At 32.7% G+C, this 22,454-nt stretch overlaps 1 protein-coding gene across 2 annotated transcripts; it reads right to left on the bottom strand.

Annotated features, from left to right (window-relative positions):
* Nucleotides 1–767: 767 nt before the first annotated feature.
* On the bottom strand, nt 768–22,046 carry LOC110023058. 2 transcript variants are annotated; one of them, XM_020722283.1, is made up of 7 exons: nt 20,653–22,046; nt 18,074–18,189; nt 10,979–11,578; nt 10,557–10,878; nt 10,059–10,224; nt 1,668–1,770; nt 768–1,033 (listed from the first exon to the last, which is right to left on the bottom strand). In XM_020722283.1, the coding sequence occupies exons 1-7, from the start codon at nt 21,715–21,717 to the stop codon at nt 916–918; spliced, it is 2,490 nt and encodes an 829-aa protein (XP_020577942.1). In that variant the 5' UTR covers nt 21,718–22,046; the 3' UTR covers nt 768–915. The 2 variants fall into 2 exon arrangements, with proteins under 2 accessions (XP_020577942.1, XP_020577934.1); XM_020722275.1 differs by having other exon boundaries at nt 10,979–11,596; nt 20,653–22,045.
* Between the last annotated feature and the right edge of the window lie 408 nt (nt 22,047–22,454).

Below are 22,454 nucleotides of genomic sequence, written 5' to 3'. Positions count from 1 at the left end.
ATGTCTATACATTTATTGACAATGGAGTGAGCATCTTAAGAGCTAATATTAAAAATCTATAGCTCAACAGTTCGGTGCCACCAGAGTTTATATATACATTTTAAAATTTCTATCATTAATAATTAATTTTAAAATAATATTTTAATTTTTATTTACACTCTAAAATAAATAGTAAAACAATTTCTTAAAAGTTTAAATAAATTTTATATATGTTGCATCAAAGAATTCTTAAATTTTAGCGTTATGAAAATTTATTGATTTAAGATTTATGAGATTTACCACGCACCTGCATACCTAACACCCAAATTTATTTATTTATTTTTATTTATACCCCTCAAACCTTTCACATTTTTTAAGATAGAACTACAAAATTAATTCAGCCCTAACTTACAGAGTTAACCATAAACTCTCAGACTAAGTGAAACTCATACAAATATTCATGATTATTTTAGCAATTCACATAAATTATGCAACATCCTGAGTTATGATTTCAAACATTTCATTATACGTGACAGTTCTTCTCAATAAGAACACTGAAAATGGACATGGCGACAAAACAAATTACAATGATGTGTGTGTTACGGCCTAATTTTTAAACAAAAGAATTCATTTCTTTCATTAATTTCCCTCTTCTGTAACGTCTAGCAGAAGAACGAATGCTACAATGTTATTTCATCGTACAAATAAAATATTATAAATTGTTTTATAATATTATGGACAGGCGGCAAATAAAGAAAAAAAAAAATGGATGGCAGACTAATAATAAATACAGCCCAGAAGAACTATAAGCCAACTCTTCCTGTAGACAAAAATCTCAAACACCACCCAAAACAACTTATTTTTTTTTTTTTTTTGCTTATATACCCTCTTCCTTCTTTTTTTAACCTTTAAAAATCAATTTTCTATGAATTTATGTTACAGTATGGAATACGCTCGAATCACTTCAATAATCGGTGCACGGCAAAGAGGACATTTACCTCCATTTCGAACCAGCTCATTGGCGCATTTGGAACAGGTGCACATGTGCCCGCATCTGCTAACAGCCAGAAATCAGGAATGCATATGTATCAGAAATTCATCGCCCATTTAACTTTGAGAGTGCCTTTAAATAAAGGAAGATTTACATACATACCACTCGATATGTGAGTATCAATGTAAAAAAGAAAAGTTTAGGTGTTGAATATGTAAATACATAGGGCTAGGTGGTATGTATGTAAATGCCCCCATTAAAGGAATAAAGAAAAATTTACATGTCAAACACTTTAGTTTCATAAATTTAGGTATGAAAAAGTGTATTTCAGTTCCAAAATGTAATTAATAGTGATAATTTGGATATCATACTAAAGATTTGAGTGCTATGCATGTAAATATGAAAGTTTGGGTTACAAACGTAAATATATAAAAATTATGTAGTATGCATGCAAATAACCCATAAATAAAAAAGGTTCACCTTCTCAGAGAGAAATAAATCGTCATGAGCGCTGATAATACACAACATGTCAAAATTATGATTTTGAGGGTTAAATTATTGTATGTCTTTTCTATTTTAATCATTTATCTAATAACTATTAATTGTCTGCTAAATATTAGAAGACTTTTCTCCTCCTCTTGCATGCCAAGTATAATAAAGAAGCAAGAATCAAAGAAATAGGGAAGATCAGGAAAACCTGTACAAAAGCGAGTCAATGTGAACATCGCAACAAATACAGCACGTCCCATTCTTCACGTTAGTCCATTTGGATCCATCTGCCGCCCAATCTTCGCACAAACCTGATAAAAATAAGTCATACTCTCAACTTAGTTATCCACTATTACTTAATGCATGATGCACGAATCTCAAAACACAGCTGGCCCAATAATAGCCTTGTAAATTGTGTCATTTAGCTTTTCATCATATCCTATTATCAAACAATACACATGAAACACTTAAGATCTAAAATAGCTCAGATCGAAATTTAATTCGGTTTGATTTGAAAAAGCATCATGTATAATAATTAAATTTGATATAGCATAGTCGAGCAAATATTTGTCTATTTGGTTGTTATTTTGCAGCTCATGTAAAAAGGTCCATTTCCTACACAAAGCTTATATTCCTTAACAATTTGAGTTTGCTAAAAATAGATTTCAGAGGCCTTCAAATTGAATGATTTTCATTTGAGCCGACCCAAAATTCAAGTGATTTCAAGACGAGATAGCTGGATTCAAAATTAAATTGATTTTTAAGTTCGAATTTGATTAAGTTCATGTACAGGTAGAGAAAAACTTGCTCAAACTCTAATGCCTATTAGCCTTATCTTTAAGCTGCACTCATTCTTCTGTATAATACATTGAACACGCTTACATCAATTACAATTAAGGTCGAAATAGAAGATAAAGATCCCAAGTATAAAACATACAGTAGTCCACTTGGATACATCAGCCGAACCAACATGATGAAACAAGTCATATCTCAACCAAAATATTTACGGTATAAGAAACTTTAATTCGCATAAAAACAATTCTACTATGAAATATAGAGGACAGAGAGCTAACTGCATAAAATCCACTAACTCCAAAAGTATTACTAAAGTATATCATTATTATTATCATTATCAGGCTTATCCTCACTATTTCAAATCCTCGTTATTAATCCACAATTTTCATTTAATTTTGCTTATTGTTCCATTGAAAGTGTCCCAACCACGTGGATCTTTAAGTAATACCTATTATATAATAAACTCATTAATATATATGCATTATTTAATTTATTCTTCTTGAATTTACTAAAAGTTATTTTACCATTCGCATTTCCTACACCCAACTTGGTTATCAACTAACACTTAGAGCATGATGCTCAGATCTCACAACATGGTTGCGGCCATAATATTAGCTTTATAAATTGTCATCTAGCTCCCCATTGAACAAGACACATTAAACATTTCCAAATTTTAACAACCAAATCTTAACACTTTATCCTCATTCAGGAGTCGTACAAATATCTAATACTCAAAATTAGATCGATTACATGTTAAATCAAATTCAAATCAAACTTACAAGTCAAGTTTCGGTCTAAAATCGCTCAATCAAAATTCAATATTCTTTGAGTTGAAATCGTCATATATGATAATTCGATTTGACATAACCAAGATAGAAGTAAATATTTGTCCAATTGGTTGTTTTGTAGTTCATGTAAAAGCTGAAATTTCAATTCATCACCAAAGCTTATATTTTGTTAAATATTTTGAGTTTACCAAAAATTCGAGTGATTTAACAATTGGATTCAAAATCAAAATGATTTCACATTAAGTTCGAACAAATTGAAACTTGATAAATGCAAGAAAAAGTTGAGCAGAACTTGTATGGACACTATTTGTTACTAGCCTTTTCTTTTACCAGCATTCTATTTTTTTCACAAAACAAATTGAATATGCTTAAACCAATTAAACTTAACAGTCTTCATCTTCTTTGAGCTACATATCCTAAACATTATGAGAGACTGCTCTAAGAGAGCACTAACTTAGATAAATACCTTGATAAGCTACCTTGATAAGCTGCCCAAAATTAAGAAAAAGGCCATCCTCCAAAATTCAATAGCGTGCCCCCTACTGCATGCCTTAATTTGGCAATTGTTCATCTTCTGGTGGTTTTTGTGTCCAATTGGTTTCTGCTACTAGTTGCTGCCATCTTCTCATCTTCTCAATGATTAATCGGACTTATTCAACATTTGGCTTTATTCATCATGAACTTCCATGCATGTACAAAGTTGTGATGCAGGGTAAAAAAGAAAATTCTAAAGATGCAAAACCTAAAATTTCACACTTTATCAAACCACAATTTTGTTTAGTTTTGAACGAGTTATATTGATTATTTGACAATCCTTTTGAACCATCCATAACAACCGTTAGTGAATCTCCTACTTTCCTAATTGTTCTATACGAATTTTATGTTTGTCATTGAACATGTCCTAACCACATGGATCATTGATTAATGCCTACTATATAATAACTCGCTAATATAATAAGTATTCTTTACTTTATTCCTTCTTGTTTTTACTATACAATCATCTTATTTCCTCCACACAACTTAGTTATAAACTACCACTTACAGCATGATGCTTAGATATCACAAAATGGTTGGCCATAATAAAGCTTTACAGATTGTCATCTAGCTCTCCATTATATCCCATCATTGAACAATACACAGCAAAGAATTCTAAATTTTAACAGCCAAAACATAAAGATTATACTAGAGGTTATATCCTTATTCGGGAGTGATCCAAATATCCAAAACCCAAAATTATATTGATTTTTAACTCGAATCAAAATCAACTCATTGAGCCATGTTTTGGTCAAAAATCACTTGCTCAAAATTCAATTCTGTTTGATTTGAAATCATTGTATATAATAATTAGATATGATATAACATAGATAATTATTTTGTAGCTCATGTAAAAGGTGATCATTCAATTCCACACCGAAGCTTATATTTTTAAAATTTGAGTTTACGGAAAAATATATTTGAGTCATGCAGAAATCTGAGTCATGCAGAAATCGAGTAACATTTGAATCAACCCAAAATTTGAGGGATTTGAAGATGAGACAGCTGGATACAAAATTAACAGAAGTACAAGTTAAGTTCAAACCGATCTAAACCTGAAAATGCAAGTAAAAGTCAAGTAAAACTTGCTCATAATCTATTGATTATTAGCCATTAGCCATATCTTTTTACCAACATTCTCATTCATTGACATAACGAAATGAATATGCTAAACCACTTACATTTCTTCATCTTCATTGAGCTATAAATCCTAAACTTGAATTAATGGCAACGAAAACTTTGAATACTAGAAGTTGAGAGAAAAAACAAGTTGCAAGATCAGTAGAGGAATATGTCCACTTGGATCCAACAAGTTGGATAGCAAAGAAAACATTGTATAATACTAGCTACAAATCCGACAAATCCTATCAAAGGCCCGTGGCCACACTTTCCCCCTTCCCCCCTAAATCCACAGAAGGTAATTTATTGCATTGCCTCAAATCTTTCAAAAATTTATATTGGCTGAAAATATCATAATTTATTGATGTCATACTATGTCTAAATTAAGTTTCAAACAATATATATATATATAGACATGCGCACGCGCAGGCACGCAAATTATTTTCAAATTGGCCAAGTTTAAAATCAGTTTTCAAACCCTCCAAAATTCAAATTCTTTTAAATCTTTTAAATATTATATATATAATACATGAATAAATATATTCTGATTAATTAATTCATTATATATATATAGACACACACACATACATGTGTGCATTATCAAAGTATATATATTATAGATGTTGATTTTATGTTTATTAAATTCCAAAATAATTTTCATGATTCATTAAATTCTACTTTGATATGTTGCCATTTTACAAGGTGAACCATATATAATTTAAACGCATGAGAATTGAGTAGTATGTGGGTAAATCTTTCATACTCTATTTACATAAATAAGATTACAAGGTTAGTTTAAATAGAGTATGCTAACTTTGGTGGCAGAAGAATTGCTTCATAAATTCTAATTGATATGGATGTAGCTCTGGTGGCGCATCATACATTTTTCTCATTATATTATCTTATATTAATATCATATTAATACGATATTAGTTACAAAACTTCAACCTTTTACTTCTTGTAAGTAACCAAAGTCAAGTTTGACTTATGTTGACTGATAAATATATTCATGCTCGTTTGTAAAATTCAAAAATCATTATCGAGGAACTGTACAAAATGATCATATTATTTAGGAAGATATACAGACATACCACTTTTTTCTATAACGCATGTCATCCTCCAAATTATTATTATTGCAAGCTTTTAATTGGATATTCGCCTAATATTCAAGGATACATAACTTGTTATCTATATCTAGACTTTGTTTCTACATATCTAACACCTAAGCTTCAATTTTTACAAACATACCACCTCATGTATGAAAAGATGCATCTCAATTTCAAGTTAAAAAAGTAGTTTGTGATAAGAAAGACTTGAATGGTTTAAATGTAGACAACAAAATTTAGGTGCTAGATATGTAACAACATAAGAATTTGGTGGAATGTATGTAAATCAATCTAATTGAATTGAATTGAAAAAGCTTGCCATTGCAAATTCTGAAACAAAATAGCCTCAAAATTTCTCAAATTCTACTATCAAACAACCACTAAACCTTGCTGAAATCACTCTCCAAATAGGTTGAAATCCTATTCTAAACCAGCTCCAAACTTACACATAAACAGTCCCAAACTCAATTGAAACTTGTCACATTTCAGCACCTAAACAGCCCCCAAGCAAGCCTTCAAAACCTGCAAACTTTGCTAAAAGTTCGTGTGATTTCAACTCTCAAGCAATAGCTGAAGCTCACATAATATTTGTTTGAGTTTGACACAACCATCACTTAAACTTTTCTGAAAATCTGCTTGTATTTACTGAAATCGTTTAGATTTATAAACATATCATTTAATTCTTATAGATTCAAATTAACACTCAAATACACAAGCTTACAAATCTACCGTGTAGCATTTATGTGCCTACATACCTAACACTTAAATTTGCATGTGTTAAACTTCTCATCTTAATTTTTTGACATTGAATGCACTTTTGTTGGTCCTATATTAAATTGAATTCTCATACAAATTTCTTTGTACGTCTTTGCGAGGAAAATCCAGTTGTGGTTGAAGCATTAGGCGATCGCAAAAGCTACCCAGAAACGGATATTTGAAATTTAAAATTTATAAGATTTAAATTCAAATAATCATTAATCGACAAAACAACAAATACTTAATAAGTTTGAAATTCATAAAGGTAATTAAAAGAACATTTGCAACTATCTCAAAATTGTAAACATATCATTTTCTCTATCAAAAATATTCAAAAATTCAACCTAGTTCAAACCACATAGTGAGACAAAATGTAACATGATAAATAACTTTCAAATCAAAACAAAGATGATTTAGGTCAAAACAACAAACTTACAACTATACCTTTGTGAACAAAAACTTCAAAAAAATGCGAATAATTAAGATATTTACCCATGAATCAGACGAACAGAGAAGAACTAAAAATCCAAAAATAACATTTACTATAAAAACTAATATCAAATGAAATCTTTATCAATAAAAATATAAGCAAAGAGGAAGCCAATAAAGAAATAACAATGACATAATAACAAATTCCATATGATATCAAAGTATTCAATTCAGCAAATATATAAACCAGTTCATACGAATTTTAAGTGAAATTTAGAACAACTGGAAAATTATGGAAGATGTTTGAAATTTAATTTCGAACATCTCTTAGAAAATCTCAAGGATTCTATAGATTGGTTAAATCTAACTAAAATAATTTCTTTTAACAAAATCTTAAGGAAAATTGAATTTAATTACTCCAAAAATAAAAACTATAAAAATAAAATCTGCTGAGAAGTCATGGGCAACAAAAATTTTTAACTTCTTAAAATCCGAAAGATACTAAAAATTTAAAGTGAACTCTTAATGAACCAACGTTACCAAACGCAACTTTAACCCCCCTACCCAGGTCTACGAAAATTGGTTGGATAATGCAACTCATGGTTGCTGACAAGATTCTTCTGGTCGGAGTAGGTTTGACTATCTCTCTGAGCTAAGTAGATCATGAACCAAGAAACTCCGCAACAACATAAAGCCATGGGCATTTTGAAAGGGTTGTCTTAAATAAAAAACAAACTAACTTCATCACACTTCACTTTAAACCTCTAGACATCATAGGAGTAGATAGATTGTAATTGTTGATTGCTCGTTAGACATTGGTTAAAACCAGTAGACTGTCTTTTTATAGGTTGTTATAGTTCACATAGGTTTATTCTCTTACGAGTCATCGTTTTTCTTATATAGAATTAAGAGGTGTTGTGGTCAATCAACTATCAACATCTGTAATATTTGAAAGAAGATGAAATATGAAGTGAATGATGAACCTTAACTAAACTATCAACGATATTTCAAATGAAGTTGATTAACAAGTCAGACATAAAAGTTTTGATTGACTATCCTCTCCAGACAAGGTTGTAAGTTTATTCTGCATTGTTTTGTGTGTGCCTTCTTTATTTAGACTATGTTTCGATGTTTCACTTCTTTCGGTAGAAATCGTCTTCGTTTTAGGATTTTGAGAATAATCGCCTAGCACGTCGTTAATCTTGACCTTCTTAGGCTTTCTCACAATCTTATATTGTGAGATATAAGTCCTAAATTTCTAACTAAAATGTGAGGATTGAAACATTAAATAACTTCCCTTTCAAAAGTATAAAGTCAAACCATAAGATAGTTGAGATGTCACTGAGATTTCCCAGGTATCTTTTGCATCTCCTACTTTTCATTATTTAGGGTTCCAAAAATAATTGTTCTGCATTAAGTCTTTCTCAACTGATTTTCATATAATCAATCGTGGAAACTAAACTTTATAATTTATTGACATAGCCTCAAACTTAATCCAGAATTTTTTTAAGTGATTTCCCACGTTTAAGATGTAAATAACTATAGGGACTTGCACCTATATGAGATTAATAACCTAGACAATCTAAATCTTATTTAATATTCAGATTAGATATAAGAAAGATCTATTAGTATTTTCGCAAACCAAGCAAATATCTAAAATTTTTTTGTTTGAATAATTGAACTCATTATTAAGAGAGATTATCATTTTTCGAGATGACATATTACTCATTAAAATCAAAACCCTTTTAAACAAAAATAAAACCAACAACACATTATAGATATGTTATCATGTGATTCAAACTTGTGACATATAGGTTTACATTAAAGAAATCTAAGCATTGCCCATCAAGAAATTCATCTTGGAAGAAGGGAAGGTGGATGAACCCAGCAGTGGAATTGTCACTCTAAGTTCACCCAATGGTTCTTTGCATGCTTATTAATTTCATGCAGACAAATATAACTAGTTTAACTACACATATCATCGTCCAATTGAATCATCGATCCATAAACATGAGCAAATCTATGACTACTTTCTAATCGAAGTGACAGTCAAAAGGAATTCTACCTTAAGTTTATGATTAATGTCATAATCAAAATCTTGCTCATAACATGACAATCTCATCCCACATAATATATATATATATATATATATATATATATTATTGTGTGATTTGAACTTATGACAGGTTAGCAATGGATAATAATTCTAACAATTGCTCTCAAATCCCATCAATCATCTAGGAAAAAATTATTAATAGAAACATTTTGTTGACATGTTAAAGTTGAAACGAACTGCATGATCAATTTAAAAAAAAATAATAATTAAGTAAAAATAATGAAGGCCTAATCACAAGTTCACAACACTCTAATTGGAAGTTGAGAGAAGGAAATAAAATCAGGTGAATAGAAAAAAAACATTTAAAAAGAAAAGGGGGGAAAAAAAAAACTACTCTTAAAGTAGATGAAATTTGAAATAAATAGAAGTAAGAATAATTTTTAATCAATTTGACATATACACATAATGGGCCAAAATTTATATGTACCTAATTTAGCCACATATTTCTGATATAGTCCCTGAACTTATACTAAATTAAACCAATATGGTTCCTTAAAGACTAAATTGGTATCAATTTTATATAATTGATGGACTAAACTGGAATTAATTTTGTATCAAAATTTCTACATAAGAGATCATTTTGAATCAATTTTCGATAATCAAAAGACTAAATTAGAGAAATATAATATTATGGAACTTAATTAGCCACAAGTGAATAATAGATAGACTATTTTGAAATTTAATTTATAAAGAATCATCAGAAAAAAGATAGAGGTTAGAATTCAGAGGGATTAAACATTTGATCCTCTGTTAAAAAAAAAAAGAACAGTTTATACTTGTGTGAGTTTTTTTTAAAACTAATTCCTCAATCTAAAAGAAAGTTTTTCATCAGTTTCTATTTCTTTTCTTTCATTTCAAACTCCTAAAAAAAATAAGTGTTCGCTTTCTTTCAGATTCCTTGTTTCTCACTCTAAATTCAAACGCCCAATCTAAGTATAAGAGACTACATGACTGACCTTCTCCCCCTTGAGAGCGATTTAAAGCTGCAGAAACCTCCTGTCTAACTGAACGCTGTAGCTCCAACTGCATATCCATGCAAGCCTCAAGCATTCTCTGCATATTACTCATTCCTTGCTGAAGTCTTACCAATTCAGCTCTTATATCATTGATGGCATCCCATTCCTGCGATAAAAAAAAATACCCTATTACTTGGCGCAGATAATGAGACCAATTGAAAAATGTCTACTTTGAAAAAAATAATAATAATAAATCACATTTTTAAAGAAACCAGCAGAAAACTACAATGGGTCATGCAGATGCATAGCTAAAGCACAAGCACATAAGCTTTTACAACCAAATATGTTAGAAAAATGCAAACAAAATGATGGTAAAAGAAGTTTTATTTATTTTTTTATCTAAGTTTGCAGGTTCAAATATTCATAAGAGTTTGAATGGGTGAATGTAATTGTGTTGAATTCAGGTTTGATGAAGCTTATAGTGTGAACAAAACGCACAATATCAGTTCGATGCATGTTCCGTCTATTCCAGCTGTTACGATAGAGTACAGAATGCCAAAGCGGCTGTCGTGGTGGCACAGGTGGAGATGGTATGACAACAGGAGGCCTAACAGCATTATCCTCTCGGTCATCTCTACGATCATCTCTCTGCTGGTCCATATCTTCCCTTTGTTGATCCATGTCTTCCGGAGATTCAGGAGTTGAAGTTCGATGTAAATCCCAGTCAAGTGGAGCACGACCTTGTCGTTGGACATATGACCGTATCAACCGGTCCAAACTCTCCCGAAACCCGCTATGGAGAAGATTTGAAACGCTTCTCCTACACAATAAGCCAAATAACTTCACTGCACTGTAGGTTTTATTAACAATATACATGTATGGAATAATTATAATTTCATCATACATGTAAGAATATATACCTGCTTAAGAGTTCTCTAAGTTCCATACTGTAAACATTTTCATCATCAGATTGAATAAATCTATTAACTCTACTAATGGGAATATCAAATTGATTTCTTGAAGGATGAGAAGGTTCATCTAGCCAGTTCTCCACAGTCACCTGTGAATCATTATCATGCCAATCATCTGACTCTGGGATATGACCATCTGCAGCATCTTCAGGTGCTCTGTTAAACCAGTCCTGGTCTGTATTTTCATGCCAGTTACTATCAGATTCTTCTTCGGCCTCATCATGCCACTCGCTCAAGTCGCCTTCTGTAGACTGCTGCCATTCCCTTCTACCATGCTCTAAAGATTCTTCAGGCCAAATTTCAGCTTGATTAGCAGATTCTTGCCACTCCATGTCATCAACAGGTCTATTGCTTTCTAACTGAGGTATATCTGACACTTGGTTTTCACTGGTCTCAGTCTCAGTTCTAGATTCAGATTGATTATGGTCATAATTTGATGGCTCCCCTGCATTGGTTGAATGTAATTGATCGCTCCTGGAATCACTAATACTAGGACTAGAAATAGTGTCAACTTGACGATTACGCTGGCCAACATCAATGCCCTGTGACCTGAAGTGAAATCCACCCCTAGATTAACAGTTTAGAGATACCTATTTAGTTACAAGAAATACTAACAAGGAACTAATAACAAAGCAAGCATGATCACACTTTATACCCATAAAAGAAAAATAAAATGAGACAAAAACTAAAGCATTAAATCAGCCATTTCTTAAAAAGGCAAAAGAAAATAACAACAGCAACAATAGTATTAGAGATGAAATTGAAAGAAAGTACACCTTAATTGACATGTGACAACAAAACCAAAACCATGTAACAGTTTTTAGGAGCAAAATGCGCCACTGAAAATTAAAATGATCAATTACACCTTAATTGCAAACTAACAATGTGTTAAGAAAAACTCGATTTAATAAAAAAAAAACTCTATCTAGGTATTCACATATACAATATTGGATGTGAAAAAAATAATGCTAGAAAAAGTCATTGATGTTTATAGACCTTCAGCATCAGAGCCTGACGCACAACTCATGAACCAGTAGCATAAATGTGATAGCAACCCTTCTGAGATATCCTTCCTCCTTACCATCTATAGCTGCTTCCACGCCTCCAATTTTCATTTTCCATGTGATTTCTGCTGTTGGCTTCTGTTTCAGGCACAGAATTGTGGCTTTTCTTTGTGTGCCTCATCCTGACACATAATATGAGGCTTTCCATTTATTCATAAATTAACGGATTTCAACTGAGTTACGGCTGCTTTCAATGCAAAACTTACGGCTTTTGTTATATTTGTCACCTTGTCCTTCAACTTATTCCATGCTTCAGAATTTTCTACAGCTAACAACACAAATTGCAGGGGAAATTCACTTAGGGGCTGTTTGGTTTGACAATTTGTGGTGTAAAGTAAACCAAGTGTAATGTAACATTTGGTCAGATGAAAATGGAATGCAATGTAAATTTTACTAACTAATAAAATCTAAATGTATTTTTAGTATAAAAAGGAGCCATAGGCTTAAAGAAAATCCAATCATTTATTTTGTGTTATTCCTAATAATTATGGGATTTAAGCAAGAAACCAAAACATCTCTAGAAGAGATGAACTATTCCTTTTGGTGTCTTCCTTTTTCTACTTTTATTAATTAATTTAATTTTGATCATTGAATTTATAGTAGTAATTTGGGTTTCAACAAGTGCATTAAATTCAATTAGTTCTGCGATCTTTGTTTCTAGTAAAAGACCAATGAATTATTATCCAAATTAATTCTCTTTGTATTTTCAATTTTCCACCAAATTAATAAACTATAGTTAAAATTACAGATCTATTTGGGACAGCTGCAGCTTCTCAACTTTTCAACTACAGCTTGCTGCCCCAAGAAGCTATTGCGTAGAAGTTGCAGTGGGGAAGTTGACTGTCTATTTGTTGCACTGTGTGAAAACAACTGTAAGGCTGTTATTGCTGGAAAAATAATCATTTTATCTCTATTCGGTAAAGCTGTTTAAAACAAAACTGTTACAACCACATATTTGATACTTCAAAAGCAAAAATTTATTTCAAAACTGAACAAAAATTTAGAAACACAACTCACATAACAGTGAGTATTGAAAGTGCTAAACAAAAATAAAACTAATAAAATTACAAGTAAAATAATGATGATAATATTTATAACATGAAAACGATGTATGTCTCATTTTAAATTGTCCTCCAATAATGCTATCAATTCGTGATCACTTTCGACAGTGTACGATTCTTATCATCATATTAGGTTCGAGGTCAGAAATTAAAAACAAATGTTTGTATTAATTGGCAATATTGTATATAATATACAAGCATCACTTACAATTTATAAGAGAAATATTATCTTCTTAAAAAACAATAATATAATAAGCAATTTATAGAAATCAACATAAATCCTTCATAAAAAGATACGTCAACAATAACAAGATGAAAACCAATCTTTGGGCGGTTAAAAAAATCATAATGGGATCTTTTTTCAAAATAATCATGTACATGAACTAAATTTGTAATTTCATATTTATTATATATTCGATTTCAATAAGGTGATTTGGATAGAGTAGCAAACCATTCAACATGATGCATGAGGCCATAAAGAACTTATTGAGGAGGCAAACATGGTGGGGCGCCCGGAATCTACAAAAAATTAGGGTTGAGTCGTATAGATAGTTTCTATGACATTTCTATGAAGGAAAGCATTAGAGACGTCGAGTTGGAGTATGAACCGTTTGTTAGTGAGAGCAATTGTAATAAGAACACGAATGACGTGCTTTGGCGATTAGAATGAAGGTTTCCTTGTAATTACTTATAATCCAACCCAAGATATTGCTTGAAGCCTTGTGCTACATGTATGAAGATTAGATTCATTCTAATTAACTTTAATAAAAGCCTTGCCCTCAAGGTTGCGGTTGGGAAAGGATTTACGAAAATCTGAAAGAGAAACCTGAATTGGCAATCACTCCCATCGTATTGGCAATTGTTGTTCGCAATTGATTCCTTTATGTTGTTCGTGAGACTGTAAACTGACAACCGGTTGAACTAGCAGCCGTTGGTAATGTTGTTGAATAAAATGTGTATTTAAACAGTATGATCTTAATAGCAAAACAAGGAAAACCAGATGAATTTTTAATGTGGTGGAAGATAGAGGTGTATTTTTTCCTCAAAAGCTTACCTTCGCCCATGGTTAATGGCACTAAAAGCTTTCCCCTGTAGATAACTGCCCACATTTGATTAGAACTAGTGGATATGCCTTATTACAAAGGATGGCAGCGAACAGGCTAACCTTGGTCGATGGTTTATGGCAGGTTGTCTCTGTACTCCGCGAACCCCCTCCTAGAATTCCCTGCAACCTCAAATTGGGACTGTATCTCAAGGATTCGATCACGAAGGTGATGTGGACTTGGGCGAAAATGGGAGAGCGGAAGTGATGTAAGCGAGGTTCTGGAATTCGACGACGTCGGAGGCGTAGTGCGGCGAGAGGCGAGCAAGCGTACCTTTTGATCTTCTTGGACGACAATGAGCTACGAAGAAGAAAGATGAAAGGGGACACAATAGGGTAAAAAGGGGACACAATAAGGTAAAAAGCCGATCGACGAAACTAGGTCACAAGTAAGGAAGAGCTTTCCGCGTTTTGGGTAAACCACGGGACGCCGCGGCGGCAACGTCGCCCCAAACGGGGTAAAATAGCAGCACATTGCTGCATCGCAGGCCCCCCACCGCCCCAAATGCACCCTAAGAATTTATGCCTTAACATGTATTTTTAAAATTTATTTTATATCTCATAATAAATATGCATTAGAAATTCTAAATCATGAAAAGTCATACATGTGATTCTGAATCAGAGACTAAGGTTAGATCAAAATGTCTTATAAATGCAGGATATATTGTTTGAGTAGGTGAAGATAATTAATGTATTTAAATGAAATGAATTTAACATTGATCCTACATAATTTCGATGTAACTAGTATGAGATTAAGAATTATCTTACCAAATTTGATATTTTGTGTAATTCTAAGGAAGTTTTTGATTTGATAGAAAGCTCAGAGTTTTTTTTTCAAAATGTCGTCTAATTCCCAAAAAATCTAATTAATTAAAACCAAATTATATTAGGATTTCTTCAATGCTTTTTGCTTACATGCACCAACCATAATTTATATGGGCTGATATAAAATATAAAATGAAAAAAAAACGTCATTGACTATAAGAATCATTAAGAACTTTAGATATGGTGATAATAATGTTTTTTAGTATTTTTAAATTTTAAAGATCAAGTAGCAAAACATTTATGTATACATTACAATATTATTATTTGATGTTTTATTAGAAGTCTTTAAACTAGAGAAAAAAATAGAAACTAAGCTAAAATTCACCAATAATAATAAACGATGTATCATGCAGAGCTTTAGAATTTCAAAAAAAATATATTATCCTCTTGTTATATCGTTGATTAATATTTCTAAAAAATAATTAGCATTTCATAATAATTCTATCAAAAACTCATCAACACAAATATCATGTATGGACAAGTTTGATTTTATTAAAGAAATTGTGATTCATGAATATTTGAGAAAGAAAATTAGATGCAAAAAAAGAATTACAATTACAAGAGGATTCCCCGAATGATTTATTAAATTCTGAATCTGCATAAGAGTCTCAACTGGAACATGAATAAAGAATTGGGCAAAAGATAATATCTGAATTTGAAATTGAATTTAAATATATTTATTTCTTCACTGAAATCCTCCTAAAAATCTGAATATATCCCAATTTTTAAAAAACAACAATTTGTTCATGCTGAAATTGATAAAACATTTTAACAATCCAACCAAAATTATGTGTGCATCTGTGACGTTGATAATATTTCTCCTGTTTTTATTTTCGTTCTTGATTTACAAATCATTAAAATAATCATATTGAGAAATTCAAATTAGGTGTAAATATCAAAGTACTTTCCGATGATAGTTACCATAAAAAAAACAAAATACATAATTTAGGGGATTATCCACCCTATTAAATAGTCAATCAAAAGTGAATTATTTATCATATAAATATTAACACCATTGGAAAATTTTTACCAGAGACAATTATCGGTCAATTAAACAAACACATCAAGCTAGTTCATTGTTAGTTATGAAATTTAATAAAACCCAAAAAATATTTTTTTTTCCCCATATTTCCCTTCTCTAAAAATTAGTAATGTTGTGTTAATTAGGAAACATACAAGCAGTTTAGAATTTTATCATATCGAATTATTGATCAATCATATGCATGAATTGCATGGAAATATTCATAGAAAATTTGATGAAAAGTATGATAGGTACGATTCTATTACTAATGTGAAATGGAGATAAATAAAATTCAAATCATTGGAGAAGATGCTAATTCATCTAAATCATAAAAGTGACTTGTCGTATCAAACTAGTTTACAATATAGCTACCTTAATTTTATATCATAAATCATCAACCGTTATCTTGAATTCTTCTTGCTTTTTATTCTTTGAATTTCACATTTAACACATCATCTAAAGATTGCTCCAATTATCATACTAACCAGTTCTTAAAGCTATTTTGGGAGACAAAACCATGCCAATTATTGATGGTGGCTATCAAGATACCTTAAAAATTAGAAATATGTATCTATGGGTAATGATTATGAGTTCTCAACAAGAAATATGACAGTTATACCCATGTATACTTAACAAAAACCACATAAATAATTTGCCAAAGCCGTTTTTTTTTTTAAATTGAGAGATTAATGCATGCCATTCTCCACGAACAGGTCAATGTCAGAACCCTCGAATCTCCATTTTCCATGGCATCCTTGTAGTTGACTTCTGAAATCATACTAGCTTTTGCTATGATAATGTTGCATGCAGCTTTCAACAAAAAATTCCAGGTATCCTAAATTTGCATGATGTGAAAATTCCAGTTGATCTGTAATTATCAGCTTTCTTGCAGATAAATGCAGGACTTCCAGTCATTTGAGTGAAATTGTGATCTAACCTTCAACGACTAAATCCATGCTATCAAAATTTTCTCATGGTTGACCAATGTGAATTCGAGAGGTAATTTATTTGATATATAAATAGAAATCCCATGAGATTTTTATTATAAATAAGGGTGCCCCTTAAGCTTGCAGAAAATTCAATCAATTATTTTGAGTAAAGCTCTAATTAGATGCATTATTCTTTCTGCTTTCAAGAGTTAAATCCTGACCAAGTTGGACTTGAAGATTCTTCAAAAGAGGTTATCTACTTGTTGCAAGTGTGATGTTTAATTTTTGAAATTTTGATGATTTCTTCCCTTCATTTATTAATCACTCTAATTTTTGTTATTGGATTGATTGTGTCATTGAATTTATTAAAGTTTGATACAATTTGAGTTTCAATTAGGGCCATTGATTTCATCTCATTGCTTTCTTTCAAAATTTCTAAGCAGTGTTTCTAATAGAAGGCTATTTAATTGACATCCAAATTGATTCACTTCATACTTCAATATTCAACAAAACAAAAGAATATTAGTTAAAATTAAGAGTTTGTGATAGCTACAAAATTTTAATTTTGTTGCTGAGTTCTTTGCATCTCGCAATAGATCTGCATTAAAGATTCAAACCCTAAGACATCCTACTACATCAAAGGACTTGCAGTTTGAAAAACAATAACCACAAGTTCTAATACAATTTTCTGAAAGCCTTCCCTCAAGCAACTAATAGAAGTTTATTCTCCTTCTTATCAAACTATTTATTATAGTTGCAAGCAGTCGTGTCAGCAACAGGTAAGTCCTTAAAACCACAACTTTCATACCTCAGCTACTTGATCAAGCAATTTACCAAATTATCTATACCAAGGGAATAAATATTAGTTAAAATGAAGAAAGAGGATTTTTCTCATTACCGCTCGAGGTATCACAAATGAATTAATTACATATAAAAGCCAAAAAAAATCTGATGCCATTGATGCCTAGCCGAATTGAATACATGACATATTAAAAGACTCCTAGATTAATGCAAAAAAATTATGTTTCAAGTCAAACTGTACCTTAAGCCAGAGACTGGATGCCCTTGTCTTAGTTGGCCTAACTCTCTTGCTGCAACAGAGATTGATCTCCCATCCTCGGTGCTTCCATTTCTTAAGAATCTTCCTCTGAGTAATGACTGAAGATCATTCTCATTAGATTGGCAAGCAAGTACAGCTAATACCCTTTTCAGATCCGTTCATGAGAATGAACGTTGCTGTTCATCTCAAAAAATATTTTTTAAAGAATTTAGACATTTAAAAGATGTGAATTAAAAGAAATGGAACCTTCTAGGAATTGTTAGTTTCATGATCTTCAAATTTCACAAAAAAACAAATATTATGCACGACAAAAGCAACCTGGTATCAGTACAAAACAAAGAATCAAAAATAGAAAGATCATGAAACCTTAATAAGTTTTAAAGAGGCAAGGAAACATAAAGACAATTTCAACAAACCAAGTTACCTTTGCATCCGTGCGCATAAAGGCATTCATTTCAACATTCCATATTACATACCATTTAATTTCATGTTTTTACATATCAAATGCCTAAACTTCACTTTTACATATACATATGCCACCTTAGCTATGAAAGAAAAGGTGTATTTCACGTTCTAAAAGTTAAGATATAGGTATTTTAAAAGATTTGAGTGGTATAATTATATAAATGTAAAAAGGTAAAGCTAGGGTGTTAGATATGTAAATACATAGGAATTGAGTGCTCTTTGTATAAATGTCCCAATAAAATATAGTGTTCTAACTAGTTATTCTTTAGACCATAACTGTGATGACCGGACTGTACAGGTGTCAAGTCTTAGCACAGAAACATCAACTAAAAAATGTATAACAATAAAGAAGCTATGTGAAAAAAACAGCATTGATTGGTCAAACTAGTTAACTGAAGGAATTGAATTTTGATCAGCAAAGATAAAATTAGAAACGAAATAAGAAATCTGGGAACAATGGACAATAAGAAACATGAAAAAAATATGTTGCCAAGTGAAATATACAGATTAAAACATCATCATAACCACTAAAAAATCATCGCACTCATTACACATCAATAACACCGGATTTGTAAAGAATTTGAGTTTTCATCTTCATTATTCCTCAAAACTCAAAAAAAATATCCTAAAGCAAATCATACCAAATGATTTTATAGTATATATGCACATTTAATGTAAGAGATTTGACAATGGTTTCTCACATGGAAACAAGAGGATTGAAAAAGATCTCTTAATTTCTTTAGTGCTAAATACCCACTAAGAATCTCAAACATGTTACGATTAATAGTATTCTAAATCTTAATTAACAACATATTGAATGTATTTTGTTGAAAAATGCTCCAATAAGGTTTCCAATTCACCCAATGTAAGATTGAATTGTTGTCCATAAAAGCCTATACAGAGGAATGAACTTTTGTGTTGTGATGATAAAAATAGGATTCATTGTCATCTTTGCGGCCTTAGACTTCTCCAAGATAATATGCTTATTTCTCTTGATAACTTGAGGAACATGAGTGTTAAAAAATTGTAAATTAAAATTATTTGTGTACAAAGAAATCATATGACCATTCAGAAGGTAACACGTGGCCTTCTCAAACAAGTTAAATGCAGCAAAATACAACTAATAAGATGGAAATGTGCTTATATGGAAATGAAACATGCATAAAAGAATGGTTATGCAAGTAGAACTATTAAAAACTGATCAACTGTAGATGAAATTTTGTCTAAGATCATGAAGGTAAATTCCTTGCAGAGAAAGTCTGTATGATGTAATTGTAGGGAAGAGAGGATAAATTATGATCAAAATAGAAAAAATTAAGTGACAACTGAGAATGGTACAAACACCGAAAAAGATTTGCTCAAAATGACCCGAGCAAAATTAATAATGAGAGAGAAAATACGTTGATTTTGCATTGCAATGGATGCCTTGAATGCGCCATGAATCCATCTCAAATCAATATCAGTGATAATTTCTCCTTTCTAAAATTCACTCTAAACTTGGCATTCTTTTTCCCCAACAAAATCCTACTTTTGCATACCAAAAACTATAATTATTGACCTATCCCTCAATTAACAGATCTCATGGTATTTATGAGAGATTAATTTTCGAATGGTTCAATGCCTATGGTGCGGCAAGCTAGAATAAGGCCAAGCTCAATGGTAAACAATAAAGACCAAGATACTGAATAAGTATTAGTAGAGGAAGTAGGAGAATTATAGATTGTAAGAGAAAGAAAATGAACCTTCCCAATTAATAGTTGATGCTCAGTTTATCAAAAGAGCCACACCAACGGTTTAGTTTCAAGGTAACATTTATTGACGTATAAATGTGAAAGAAACATAAAAATGTATTAGGCCTGAATACAAAGGCCTTTCGGCCAATGTAAAATATAGGGCAATAATTGAAATCATTGCAAACTACAATTCAGGTATGTGTCGAACAAAATAACGTAAAATTGTTTATATTCTAATAGCAAACAATAACGGTAAATTTTGATATTTACCAATTCATCTGCCAACAGCTCCACTAATACATTCCAGTTCAAAATAATAAAAGAAATACTGAAATCGGAAGCCATAAAAAGCGACTCACTGACCTGAATCCTACTTCGGTGAGCAAAACCTGAAACAGCTCTCGCCTCCGATAATCCTTGAAGCTCCCGCTGCCTCTCCCTGGCCATCCTCGTGATTACGTCAAGGCGAGCCTGCCTTCCCCGTATCCTTAGGAAGGCCCTCCTCACATGCTCCGCCTGCCCATTATGATGATCTATCGCAAAACCATCACGATTATGATTCGGATCAGGCCCCTCCCTCCTGCTTGCCCGAGCATCTCTTTGTTGGCTGGACATCTGGACCCACTCCCTCACCAACCTCACCCTTTCCCTTTCATTCTCACCTAGCCATTCTGATCTCGGGCTCTCATTCCTTGGGGATATGTCCGGAGCCGATGACTCCCTCATCCTTTCCTCAGCCATCCAACCCCGAACTATCTGCCTCACCCTCTCCCTCTCACCATCTCCGAGATCCGGAGACTGCTCCCTGCTAGAGCTTCTATCAGCATCATCATCGATATTATCATCTCCGTTACTCGGTCCCAGTGATCCCCGATCCCACTGTCTATAGCCGTTATCATTGCTCTCAGTGGCCCCTCTTCTTTCCGACCTAATCCTATCTCCAACAGCACCACTCCTCCTCTCCCTCGCACCAGACATATCCTCCAGCTCCCGCCACATCTGCAGTATCGCCGAAGCCCTCGCAGCAACCGGCTGCTCCACAATCGACGGCGATCGCCGGGACTCCCTAAGAAAAGACGAATCCAAGGTAGAAACCGTGTGTAATCCGGCAAGCGCCATAAGCTCCGACTCTCGGTTCCGTCGCTCGATATTAGTAATCATTTCCTCTGCGTGACGTGCAACCCATCTGCTCAAGATCCGTGAGTGCCGTCGCGCAGCAGCAGACGATTCAGCGATGTCATCACCCTCTAGGGCGGAACGCCGCCGCCGTCGAGCGACCAAGTCAGGCGCATCATCTTCAACCAGATCATCATCTTCCAAATCGGCACCTCCGCGTGTCGAACTGCAGCTGCTAACGCATCCATCCAAGCTACCGCGGACAACGAAATCGAAGTCGGCGCCCTCTCTCTTGTGCCTTAAATCGGGCATTTCTTCCGTTTCTTCACAGGATCGGTAAGATCTTTCGAACCCCTAACCCTACATCATCCCAAATTTCTCTCTCGCCGCCGGCGAACCAACAATCAGAGAATCGAGTGACGCAGATCCAACAGAACTGTAGAGCAGAAGAACAACCATATTTTCTTCAGATTTGGTGCGCTTCTTTTTGTATTTTATGGAGAAAGCGAGGCGTAGGGATGCAGGAATTAGCGCCGAATGGTGGCTTAATGGCGGATAGAAGAGTAGTGAGAGGAGTTGGTAATTTCACGCCGAATTTCTGGTATTTTGAGTCCGGCCAATTACACAATATCGTCGAGATGTGGGTGAGGGGGTATGGGTTGGAGAATTGGGAGTGAGAATATTGAGAATATGGGGAATTGGAATTGACCCGTCCTTCCGTCCACGTCAAATTCATCGGATTCTGCCACGTGGAATTGTCTCTTTGGGCATCCGATAAGCGTTACGGATTGGAATGAAATCCAACGGCGGTTTATCACGAGGTTATGGTGGGCTAACGTGGACGGTCGTGATTGATGAAAGCTACACGTGGTTACCGTCGAAATCAATAGGGCCGGCTATTTCACGGGAAAATGCTTATATGGTTTACGAAGGAACTCTGCCGCTCTAATTATAAAGTAGAAATTTTAGGGTCATATATATATACATATTTATTAAAAGAATGGTGAGATGTTATTATGAGCCTTTATTATCCTTAATATGTCGAATAA

This window comes from Phalaenopsis equestris, unplaced genomic scaffold (genome assembly GCF_001263595.1).
Source record: "Phalaenopsis equestris unplaced genomic scaffold, ASM126359v1 Scaffold000002, whole genome shotgun sequence".
Lineage (NCBI taxonomy): Eukaryota > Viridiplantae > Streptophyta > Magnoliopsida > Asparagales > Orchidaceae > Phalaenopsis > Phalaenopsis equestris.
Note: the sequence above shows the minus strand (reverse complement) of the source record. Positions and strands in the feature narration are given on the sequence as shown.